Here is a 12,285-nt window from a genome sequence, read left to right on the forward strand (position 1 = left end):
CTCCGGGGATGCCGTGGCCGGTGACAGCATGTCCCAGGCTACTGCTGAGCCAAAGAGCCCCAAACGCCTTTGCTGCTGGGGGGGTGGGGGGCAGGTTACAGCCCCCACGCTCCAGTACGATGTTCCTGCCAGCACAGAGCGAGTTTTGGGGAGAGGCGGCAGCACAGCCCCATGCTCACAGGGGTCCCTGGAGCCAAGCACCGCCCCCCCCCCCCCCCCCCCCCCCCCAGCCCTGACTTTTGGCCCCTGGGTTGGGTGCAGAGCAAGACCCCCCCGGATGAACCGGTCACAACAAAGCCCCGGGAGCCAGGGCCCCCGCTGGCCCCGCAGATGGGCCGGGGGGAGGTTAAGCCTGCGGCCAGCTGGGCGGCTGGGAAATGGGGCAGCCCCCCGCCCCAACGGGGGCTCGGCCACATGGGGAGGGGGCTGCAGCCATGGGCTCCTCTGCCAAACCCCCCCCCCCACCCCCGCCAGCTCCGGAGGGCAGATGCATCCCCCTGGGAAAGGGAGGGGATGCATCTGCTGCACCGGGGCGGCCGTCGGGGCTCAGCGTGCCCCAAAAAGACCTGCCCAAGGCAGGACCCCCCCCCCGCCAGGACACGACAGTGCCCCGCTCCCCAGGAAAACCTGCTCGGCTGCCCTGCACCCCCAGCACCCCCCAGGCAGGGATGAGGCAGAGCCCGGGCGGTGGAAATGCCTGAAGAGCGGCGAGGACAATAGCAGACAAGGAGAGAGGGAAAGAAAAAAAAAAATCCCCTCGGCAATTTTCTGCAGGTTTCTATTTAACCTGGAGACAAAGAGCGGCTTTGTGAGGGAGCGCGATGGAGGTTGCTCATGGAAATTTCTTGGCTTTTCCCCTTAACTAGGGCTGCTCTTTTTTTTTTTTTTTTTTTTTTTTTTTACCACCTCCAAATTTAGGTAACTATAAAATGCTGCAAGTGCCCATTAATATTTTATTTGCTGCAGATTTTTCAGCAACGGGAGCGAGCCCCTGACAAAGGCAGGGCCCCCGAGCCCCCTCCCCACGCCAGGAGGGGAGGCGGGCCAGGGCTGCGAGCCCTGCGAGGCAGCGGCCACGGCCGGGCGCGGGGGACGGTGCCCTGTCTGAGAAGGGAGCTCAGCTGCCTCAGAACCGGGGGTAAACCCAAACCCCATAAACATCCAGAACAAAGTCCGGGAAAGCTGCTGCCTCCGTCGCGGAGGGGACGGAGCGCGGCTGCCGCTGCCCCCCGGATGATGCTCCGACGCTCGTGAGCCGTTGGCGATGCTGGGGAAGGAGATGCGGGGACACGATGCCCCGCGGGACCCCGAATGCCCCCAGGGCTGGACACGGAGCCCACCCTGGCAGGGGACCTGCAAGGTGCCGGTGGCACGACCCTGGCTGCGGGTCCTGGCCTGGGACCGGCTCTTCCCATCCCGCGCGTCCTGCCGGGAACATTGTGTTCCCAGCAGCCGGCCCCGGAGCCAAGGGACGGACTCTCCCCAGCTGAGCTCCTGCTGTGGCACTAATTGGGCCGCCCTGGTGAGAACCGTGTCGGGAAACGTTTCCAGAGGTTATTGTTAGCCCTGGCATGAGGCTGGCGAGGAACCAGCTCCCTCCTCTCCAGCCTCTCCGCCGCCGGAGGCTGCTCCCCAATCCCTGCTGGGGCTGCGGGGCTCCCTAAGCACCCCAAAAACCACCTTTCCTCAAATTATCCCTCGGCCTGAACACCCCGACAGCTTTCCCAGCCGGGGCTGCCAGCACCGCTCTCCCGGCAGCACGAGAGCCATCCTCACCCCAACGCCACCAGGAAACCTCTTCCAAGAAGAGCAATCTCCCGAGAAAAACATGTTTACCACTGTCAACCCCGTTGTTTACAGAAGCGGGGAGTAAGCACGCCAATGGAAAAATCTCGGAGATGATCTCTGTGAGCGGCGATGCTCTGCCCGGGCTCCTCTGCCGCTCCCGTGGGACCATTCCCAGCCCCAGCCATCTCCCGGGACGTCTCTGTCACCAGGCTACCTGCTGCTCAGTCCCCAGCCCGCCGGTGACAGCATCGCGGCATCCATCCCCAGTCGTCCCCCCCCAGGGCTGGTGCGGGGACCCCAGCCGCAGCGTGGTTTGCTCATCGGTGCCAGCTCCGTCCCCATCCCTGAGCCGTGAAGGGACCGCAGGCACCGCGCAGTGCCGTGCCCGCGCCGGCAGCACCAGCCATCCGCCTCTCGGGGTTTGGGTGGCGGGGGGAGGGAAGGGGGAGCGACCCTTAAGAAGAAAAGCAGTACCCCACAGACCAGACATTCTTGGGTAATTAAAACCAAAAGGCCGCAAGTCAGAAGCCCTGCGCGGCGCTGCCTGCTCTGTTTATTCTCCGCCTCACCGCGGGGAAGGCCAGGGCTGTGGAATGCTGGAGCCGTGCTTTCCCTCGGGGACGGGTGACCCGCAACAGCCCATCCCCTGCATCCCGGGGTGCCACCGGGCTGCGGAGCCCCGCGGGGCTGCGTCGGGGACAAACCCCCATCCTGCCCATCACAGGCCACCAGCCCTTGCAAGGCCTTTAGGGGAAGCAGCGACGAGAAGCGAGGGGGATGCCCCTGCCCGGGGCTGAGCCCCCCAGCCCCAGCGATGTGGACATCGGGGCTGCAGGAGCCGCCTGACCCAGCCCCGGCTTTGAGCCCAGCCCCGTGGGCATTCCCCAGCCGGGAGCAACGCCGGAGCATCCCGGGGGTCTCCGCGGGGTGCGTTCATCCCACACACTGCCCGCTGCAAAGCCTGCCCCGGTGCCCTGTGCCCAAATCCTCATCCCCACCTGCCGAGCCCGGCATCACCCCCGTGCCCAGCAGGGTGGGAGAAGGCTTCACGCACGTCTCGGGCTGCAGATGGTCACAGGGGAGCAAGTGCCGTGACACGCAATGATCCCCTGCCGGGGACACAGCCCCTGGGGCTTTGCACCCTCCTCCAGACCAACAACGTGGGGTTTTGCCACAATTTCCCTCCGGGTTTAACACATCCACGGGCGACGCTGGAACCGTGCACGCGCTTCTTGTGCCCACGCGAACCGCTCTCGGCAGACAACATGTGCCACATCCCCACCGGCACCAGCCAACAGCCACCAGCGTGGCACCGCGCCGCTGCCGGGAGGACGTGCCCGTGCCCAGAGCTCACGCCAGCCTCCGCCTCTCCCGCAACGGAGAGCGGTGACCGCATGGCCGGGAGAGAGCCGCACAGGAGGAGGGAGCCGCGGTGGTTCGCTCTTACCTTGGTCGGGCAGGGTGGGGGCCGGCCGGGCAACTGAGAGCGCGGCTGTGACCAGCACAGCCCAAAGGATGAGGCACCTCCAGGTAAACATCCCACTGCTGCGGCTACTGCTCGGCGACTGGGCTCCGCAACTCCCACTCCATGGGGACCCCGGGGGGGGTCTCCGCCGGGCCGTCAGCCCCTCCGAGCTGCGAAGGAGGAAAGGGAGAGTCAGGGCAGGGCGAGAGGCACCCCCGCACCCCGCCATCCGGCCCCCTCCGTGCACAGCGCGGCTCCGCGGGGGCGATGCGCTCGCCAGCGCGGGCGACGCTCCTCCGGCATCTTCCCGGGCAGCGAGATGCTGCCGAGCCGCGGCGGCCGGTCCCCGCGGAGGCTGAAGCGACCCAGCGCTGACGGACAGGGTTATGTTTTCCCCGCGCAAAAGCGCTGATGTGTCGAGAGTAAAACCGCTGGCGAAGCAGAATCGAATGCAGCAAAATCTCCCAGAACGGCGGGAGAAATTTTCAAAGGCCGGTTAAAGAAACGGGAGAGTTCTGCTCCCCTGCACTCCTCTCCCTGTGCTTGGTTTGTGCTGCGAAGAGGGACTCCCACACGGATCAACATGCCGCAAGATTTTTGCGACAAAAACCCCCATGGCCCAAGCCGGGTCATCGCGGTGTGGCAGCTCCCAGAAATTTCTTGGTTTTCTTTAACTTTGCTCAGATGAAAAACAATCTCGAAATCTTGACAAGTTCTGTGGGACAGGAGAGATGTTTCTGTCGGGCTCTGAAAGGCCACTTCTCCCCTGCAGGAATGCCGGCGAATGCCCCTCCTGCCTCTCTCCCTTCTTCCCACATCTTCTGCCCCAAACGCCCCCCTCCGGACCAGCGGCACCTCGCTCCGCTGTGGCAAATCCCACATTATTCGGACCAAAATCTGACACTGCCCATGTCACTGTGCACCCCCGGCGAGGCAGATCCTGCTGCAAACCCCGGCCCCCTCCACCCCCTGTAGGATCTATAGGGCAGGCACGCAGCCCCCCGCCATGGGAAGGCTTCCCGGAGCTGAAGGGGTTAGCTCCCGCCTGCGGCAGATCGCTTCCCACCAACAGCTGTTTTCGGAGCAGCCGTTTGGGGAGAAATCCCCCGGCTTCCACGGCCAATACTGCAATTCGCTCTTGTCCCTGCCAGCTCTCAAGCCGGGCTCTCCAGCCCACCCGTCCCCTCGCGTCCCCGTCCCCTTCCCCTGCCAGGGCACCGCTCCGCGCCAGGAGGCATCAGAGCCGGGTTCTGGCCCAGGGAGACCAAGCAGAGCCTGATCCTGGCTCAGGGCGCCCCGGGGATGTGCCCTCCATGGCCTTCATCCCTCCTCCCCGCCATGCTGGGAGCGTGGAGCTCTGCCAAAACACGTCCGAGGGGGACGCCGGAGCCAAAGCCCGAGCCCAGCCGCCCCTGGCCAACTGTTTCCAGCAGTGTGGATGCGAACGAACGCCCCCCCCCCGCCCCGCTCCACCCCCGCGACACATCTGTGACTCCACAGGCGCCTGGGATGGAGGTCCTGACACCGGCCGCCGTTAATGGTCCCGCTGGGCTTTGCCGAAGAGCTCGCCGGCGAGAACCCTGCCCAGTTCGTTGCACAACCCGAGCACGGCCGCGCTGCTCCGGCCAGGGCACTGCTGGCGGCGGATGCTCCGGGAGAAGAGGAAGGAGCAGGGTGTGGAGGGGATGATACCATCCCCAAAACCCTCCTCCAGGCTGGGGCGGCCAGCGCGCCTCCCCAGGGAGCGGCCGTCCCCCCGTGCCCCGGAGCCCTCGCCCAGTATCCGCAGCTCACCCGGTTCCTCTCTCCACCGGCTCCTGCTCCCGCAGCCCCGTGCGGAGCCGTTCCCCACCTGCCTCGGGAACCAGCGCTTCCTTTTGCCATAAGGCGCCTGCCTAAAACGTGCGCTGTTAAAAACACTGAGTAATAATCGTAGTGAGTAATAAGCCGCTACTCATCCTCCCCACGCACTTGCTCCGTCGGAGCTCCGGACACCCGGCCGCCGCCTCTCCTGTTCCAGCGAGACCCTTCGCTCCCCTCGCCCGAAGCTTTTCTCCAGGGATGGGCTCAGAAGCCGCCAGCACCAGCCCCAGAGGGCTCTGGTTTAACACCGGGTGCCGCGCGGAGCTCAGACCCCCCCGAGCAGCCTCCGCAGCCCAAGGAAACCCAGCCGAGGTGCCGGTTTGGGGGCTCCGGCTGCCTCCTCCCACCCCCAACTGCTCCGGCTCTGCCCACCGCAGGAGCATTTGGGACCCAAAGTATTGACACAAGCCGTCAGGCAGGGGAAAGCGTCACCCGGCAAACACCGGCGTTATCTGCCAGCGCTCCCAGGCGCCAGGCAGTGCGCTTTAAAATAGTTATCGAATGTTAACAATTTATCAGGGTTTGGAAGGGGGAGGTGGAATTCTTCATGGAAAAAAAAAAAAAAAAAAGTCTTCGGTATTTCTGGAAATTATTTTCTGTCTCTAAGTGGTTTTGTTTATCGACAGCACATGCTCCCCGGAACATGCCCTAATGCGGAGCGTCTGCGTGGGCCTCCCGAGCCGGCCCCGCGCCGAGGGGAGGGAGGGAGGGATGGATGGATGGATGGATGGAGGGAGGGATGAGGGATGGAGGGAGGGGAGCGCAGAGCCTCCAGAAGCGGCAGTTCCTGAAAAATGAGTCAGTGCTGGCTCGACACCCAGCAAAGCCCTTCTCCAGATACACCTCGGAGCGGGCGCCTTCCAGCTGATTCAGGGGCTCGACAGCAGCATATTTCCATGGCGTAGGGAGCGCTCGCAGCCCAGCGCTGCCCCGCGCCTGGGAGAGTCACTGGGAGGGAGGGATGCATGCCAAGATCCAGAGGGAACGCAGGAGCCATGGCAGACGGGGCGGTGGCAGCAGTGCCAGCAGGCAGGCGCGGGACAGGGACGCGTCCTGCCCAAGGGGGGTGAAACCCAGTATCCTGCCTGCTCCCCTCGGGCAGGCTCTGCAGCACCCCAGGAATCCCCGCTGCTCGGGGAGGAGAGGATGCTGAAGGGACGGGGCAGCGCAGACCCTCCCCTCCTTCCCAGGGGAAAAGGGAGCTCGGGGAGCCCCCCCAGCGCCTGTCCCTGCCCCCCCAGGGCTCCCCTGCACCCGGCCGGCAAGGAGGCGAGGCAGCGAGAGCGCTCCTACCTGCGCGAACAACGGCATGGCTCTTCCCTGCGTTTATACGGCTTTTATAGGAATCCCAACAGGAAACCGTGCGCTCGGGAGGACGGCAGCGCTGGCAGGGGGGGTCTCCGGCTCCCACCGGGCACCGTCCCCGCTGCCGCGGCCCCGGCACTCTGCAATTTACTGCTCTGGGGTGGACTCTGACGACTAAAAATGGAAGCAGCCAGAGAGGAGCCAGGGCTGACTGCCCCTCACAGACCTGCCTCCCAGGCTGCAATTACAGCCGGCCATTACACCCACGGGGCTATTTCGGAGCGGTGACGGACACCCCTGCGCCCACCTGGGCACAGGCTCCCCGCACACCCGGGAAGATGCTCTCCGGCCGCCTTTGTGCACCCGTGCGTTGAGGAGAAGCAGCCCCGTGTAACCTGTCTCCCCCGCTGTCCTCGGGGACCCCGCCGGCTGCACTTTCCCCTCTCGCCTCTCCCATGGCCGTGAGTCACCGGGGCTGAGCCATCCTGGGGACACGGCACAGGACGGGACCTTCCAGCAGCCTGTGCCGAAGGTTTCTGAGCTGAGTGGAGTGGGGAAGCCCCTTCCCGTCCCGTGGCTCATCCCCAGGAATGCATCCGAGGTGCCAAAAGCAGGAGCGGGTGCCGGAGCAGGGTGCCCGGTTGGGGTACCCGGGGGTGGGAGCCCAGCCTGGGGCTCCCCGGGATGCTGTACCATCGACCCCCCGCAGCAGGCTCTGGGTGTCCCCGCTGACGGCCGGCTCGGTGGGGCTGGGGGGGCTCTGGAGCGGGGCAGCTCGGCCCCCACCTCCCCCTTGGAGCAGAGCTGGCCTGGGCAGCACCCACCACTGTCCCGGAGGCAGGCGAGCACCGGGGTGCCTCGGCGCCAGCAACCAGCCTGTAACGCAGCCGGCAGAAAAACAACCCGGCAAGGCCAAACCCAACAGGGAGAAGAGTCTGAGCTCGGCTCCCGGGTCTGCAAGGCTTCGGGAGCCCACGGCGGGGGCTGCACCCAGCTCGGGGCCGAGGGGTGGTGACTGCCAGTGGGAGCCCTTCCCTGGCACAGATCCCCTCCAGCTCCAAAAACACAGAAAGTAGACTTGTTTTTTCTTTGAGGCTCAACACAAGCAGCCCTCCAGGCGCCCTTGGGGAAGAAGAAGGGCACGCCAAAGGCAAAATTCGTGGGCGATGCGGAGAAAAGCCTTTCCCTCGCCCAGCGCTCCTTGCCCCAGCCTGCGGCTCGGGTCAGGAACCAAGTATTTGCTGAAATAAAAAGCAAACACGACTGCAAATGTAACTATAGGGAAAAACTATAATGCCTAAAGCAGATGCATGCTTGGAAAAATAAATATCCAACTGCGCAGCACACATACTGTGTTAACCCTTCCCGGCCATGCGTGCTGCAGCCTCGCAGCTACCAGGGGCATCTCTAAGCACGGCGTTCACTGCGTGCATCCAGCAGTGGGAGAGCCTGGATGTGGGGCAGGAGGGATGGGGAAAGGCCCGGCCTCATACACAGATGTCTGTAAAACCCAATCAGTTTCAGAAGCACCCTCAAATTCAGGGATCCCTGCCCAAGGGCTTGATTTTCACATCTACGGGGCATCAATTGGTACCTGAAAATCTGCACCGGGCTGGTACCACCAACCCTGGGAGGGGACTGGTCCAGGACAGGGACACTGGGACACAACCACAGCCTGCCATCCCCTGGAAGAGGCAGAGGCGTGTTATCAGCCCGGGAGGGAGCTGGATGGGGGTTTTGCTAGGAAAGCCGCTGGGAGGGGAAGGACACACAGCAGGCGTATCTCCAACTGTTGGCATCTGCCTTCGTGCCCAGAAGCAGAAGGTCCCCAACAGGGGAGAAAGCTGAATCACCGGGATGGGACGAGCATCCATGACCCAGCCCCAGCGGAGTGGCCCCTTCCAGCAGCCAGGGCTTGTGGGCACCAGGGGGAAACCAGCTGGGGCTGGAGGCAATACAGCTCCTAGTCCAGTTTACATTTTTCGGCACGTAAATAAACTGGGAGCTCCGTCCAGTTCACACCCGAAAGCAACCCGGGCTCCTTCCCAGCGCTCCCACGGCAGGCACCTCGCGCGCAGCGAACCCGGAGCCGACCGATGCAGCTTTTGCAAGGGCTCTGCTCCCGCCTTCACCCCGCCAGGGCAGGGACTATTTTAATCCTCTCCGAGCAACACAACGAAAAGGCAACAGTGCGTGCCAGCGACCACAGAGATTAAGGGAGGAAGTGCTCCTGTGTGGGGAAAATGGCTGCTAGCCAGAGCGGTCCACGGGGCCCGGGCTCCTGCAGCATCCCCGGGGCTGGGCTGGGCAGGGGGGCTGCCCCCCGCGCCCCCACAGCCCCGCACGCACACTCGCAGCCAGCTGGTCTGCACCCAGCCAGAGCACACCCCCGCCTCCGCGCAAATCCCGATTTCACCCGGGCTGGGACCCTGGCAGACCTGAACTCGCCTGTTTTATTAAGGCGGGCAGCTGGGCGATCCGCAGCGTTGGGGTTTAAACATTGATGGGAAGGAAGCCGCGCCAGCCAGCCGTGACACTCCAGGCACGGGGCAGTAACCCAACAATCCGGGCAGAGGAGGGAATGGCGGGGAGGCTTCAGCGCTCCTCGGCGTAAGCCCAACATGGACACGCTCTGCTCCTTCCCCACGCGGGGCCGGCTGCCTGCGACCGCCGCTCGCCGCCCCGACAGCAAAAATCGCCAACGCCGCAACCAAACCCGCCCCCCAAAAGCCAACCGGGCACTGGGGCTGTGCGCGTCGGCCCAGCAGAGAGCTGGGCATCGCAGAGGCCGCCACGCCGCACGCCCCTCGCCTTCGCCACGCACGAACCAGAGCGATTCCCAGAGACCCGCAGAGAGTTTGGATAAAGGAGGCTCTCGGGGTCCCCCACCTCCTCGCGGGCAGCGCACACAAAGGGAACAAAACTCCAGGACCACGATATTCCCAGCCTCTCGGTCCCCGGTGGCCGCCGCAACGGCCCAGGATCTGAAATCTTAAACAAAACCAACCCCAGCTCCTTTTCCACCTTCTTCTGGAAGCCGCGAGGTTCCCGCTCAGCAACTTTTCGGGAATATGGGCCAGGCAGCAACTCGGAAAACAGCCCCCGTCCGGGCTCCCCCGCAGCCGGAGGGGGCTCGGCTCCCCGCCCGCCCCGGGGCTGGGGCTGCGGGGGGTTTCCAGCCCCGGTTCGGCCCGAAGGACGGGCTCGGACCGACCGCGTTTCAAAACTGCCGCCCGCCGAGCGGCTCCGGCTGCCACCCGGGGCCTCCGCAGCCCCCGGGGGGTGCAACCCGGGGCCCCCGACACACGCCCACCGGACCGCCCCGCCGTCCGCACACCCCCAGCTCCCGCAAACCGGGGGCCCCCCGGCGTCCGCAAACCTCCAGCGCCCAAAAACCGGAGCTCCCCCCGCGCCGCTCCCAGTCCCGGTGCCCGCGAACCGGGGCCGCCGTCGAGCGGCCCCGCCATGGGCGCGCCGGGGGGCTCTGGGCGCACCGGGGGGGTGAGGCCCGGGAGCACCGGGGGGAGGGTCCCCGCGGGACGGGGGTGGCCCCAGGTCCCGGATCGAGCCCCCGCCGCCATCCGCGCCGAGCACAAAGCGCTGCCCCGCGGTCCCGCTCCCCGCCGCCGTCCCGCTGCCGGCCCCGGGCGGAGCGCGGTGTCGGTACTCACCGGAGCCCCGCGGACGGCGGCGGCTCGGTGCCCGCCGCTCCCGGGAACAATGGAGGGGAGCCCCGGCCGGGGCGAGAGGCGCAGCCCCGCCGCCGCCGCGCTCACAGCGGCCGCCCCATGGCGGGGCCGGCCCCGAGGTGGCGGCGGGAGGCGCTCCCGGAGCCGCAGCCGCCCCGACGGCCGCTGCCGTTGCCGCTGCCCGACGCCGCCGCGTCCCCGCCGAGCGCCCGCCGCCGCCGGACTGAGCCGCTCCCGCCCCGCCCCGCCCCGCCGCCTCCTCCCGGCTCCTCCCCCGCCTTCCTCCCTCCCTCCTCCTCCTCCTCCTCCTCAGCGGCCTGATGGGGCTTGTAGTCGCCGCCGGGCTGCCCGCCTTCCCCGGAGACCCCGGGCTGCCGGCAGCCTCACCGCTGGGGTCCCCGCTGGGTTTTGGGGGCGGTTGTCGCCCCGAGAGCAGCCCAGGCTGCTCGCCATGCCCGGCGGGATGCTCGCCTCCGCGGGGAAGGCTCGGGCCCTGTGGGGCAGGTGGGGGTGAAGGGATCACCTGCATCCCAGCGCTCTCCCTGCCCGGCACCCAGCCCTTCTGCAAAGCAAGGGCCAGGGCACCCACTTTCTGTGAGCTGCTTTTTAAAGGGTTGCCAGACCCAAAACCTTCCTGGGAGCCATGCGGGAACCACCGCTGCTGCAGTCCCTGCCCTTCCCGGCCGTGTACACCAGGCAGCCTTTCACCGAGGTTTGGAGCAGGAACATGGCAGCTCGGACACAGAGCACCCCAAAAACTCTCTACATGTGCTGTCAGCACATGCGCCGTCTGCTCAGTCTCAGCCAGGACCGCGCCGGGTCCCCAGGCCAGAGGGCAGGGTGGGATATTGCCAGGCCAGTGAACCCAGCCTGTCTTCTGTACTCTCCGACACGGGAGCCCACCCCGCAGAGCCCCGGGTTGTGCAGCTCAGGAGAGCTCCCCCAAAAGCCGGGCTGACGCGGGGGGTGCAGGGCCGTCCAGCCTCCCTGCAGGAAGCACAAGGTCGGGAGCAGCCCCGAGTCGGGCTCCGAGTCAGGGCATCCCAGAATGAAGACATCTCCAGCTGGCAGTGAAAGACCTGCGCGAGGCAATGTGTAAGTGATTAAGTTATAAGAGGGAAGAGGACAGGCTGAATTAGCCCTGTCAATCACCAGAGCTATATTTGAACCAAATGCCGGGCATCCACCTCCAGGAGCAGCCTCTTGCTGGTTCAGGCAACTGTTCAGCTTGCCATGCCAAGACCCACGGAGTATTTTCTCTCCAGGATGACAGATGTGTGGACAGGGAGAAGGGGGGAAGGTAACACACCTGCTGGGACACTGTTCTCCCAGCGAGCTGAGCGCGGGGAGCGTTTTGCCGACAGCAGGGCAGCGGAGCCGACCCCAGCCCCCCGCACCTTTGGGGGTCCCGGGCAGCCGCTCACCCCCGGCCCTGCCATCCTCTCCCCGCATCGCCCAGCAGCCGGGAGCCAGGCCGCCCTGTGCCGAAGGCGCCAGGCTAGCAAGGCTGCTGGGGGGCCAGGTGGGCACCCACCCGAGCTGGGGGACCTGCCCTGCGCTGCAGCTCCTGGCCCTGCTCCCTCCCGAGTGGCCGTGCCCCCCGCTGAGCTTTTGTCCCAACTCGTCCCAATGTTGGCCCTGAAATGGACCTTACGGGGTTGCACCCTCGTGATGGAAAGGGGACGGGCTCACGCCGCTGCTGTTCCCTGGGGGTGAGTTTCTGCTTGACTGCATCAACGGGACACAAGTTCTTGGGCCTTTATAAGGAAAGGTGTTTGCAAATGGCAGAAAACGGGGAAAACCATCGCCTGCTCCCGGGAGGGTTGAGGATTCGGCGGCATCCCTGACCTCAGCATCCCATCCGGGCTCAGCACAGCAGTGACCACGAGCTGTCACCATCTGGTGGCATAAGCGGAGCATGAGCGGGTCCTCCAGGGTGGACAGGGAGATGCGCGCTCCCCCAGAGTGGGTGGGGGCTGCCGAGGGCCACTGCAGAGACTGAGGAGCAGCAAGGCTGAAGCCGGCGTTCAGCGCCTGCCTGTACTCCCAGGGACGGGCTGGGGCACCGTGCCTCGGCGGCAGCGGCAGCACCAGCCCCTGCCAGCCCCTGGCCCTTCTCCTGGACCGGGGGGGGATGATGTGCTGAGCAACTCCACACAGCCAGCGGCATCCGTG

The 12,285-nt window shown here is 65.9% G+C and overlaps 1 protein-coding gene across 5 annotated transcripts in view; it reads right to left on the bottom strand.

Moving 5' to 3' along the window:
* The window catches only part of FGFR1 (fibroblast growth factor receptor 1), a 29,705-nt gene extending 19,374 nt beyond the window's left edge, over window positions 1–10,331 (bottom strand). For 4 of the 5 annotated variants that reach the window (XM_074563907.1, XM_074563906.1, XM_074563905.1 and 1 more), the window contains exons 1-2: window positions 10,093–10,331; window positions 3,236–3,423 (exon numbers count right to left, since the gene is read on the bottom strand). In XM_074563907.1, the coding sequence (XP_074420008.1) occupies window positions 3,236–3,326 (91 nt within the window). In that variant the 5' untranslated portion in view covers window positions 3,327–3,423; window positions 10,093–10,331. Of the gene's footprint in view, window positions 1–3,235; window positions 3,424–5,047; window positions 5,132–10,092 lie in introns of those variants that run through there. The other variant, XM_074563904.1, reaches the window with a different exon arrangement.
* Between the last annotated feature and the right edge of the window lie 1,954 nt (window positions 10,332–12,285).

This window comes from Larus michahellis, chromosome 20 (assembly GCF_964199755.1).
Source record: "Larus michahellis chromosome 20, bLarMic1.1, whole genome shotgun sequence".
NCBI classification, from domain to species: domain Eukaryota; kingdom Metazoa; phylum Chordata; class Aves; order Charadriiformes; family Laridae; genus Larus; species Larus michahellis.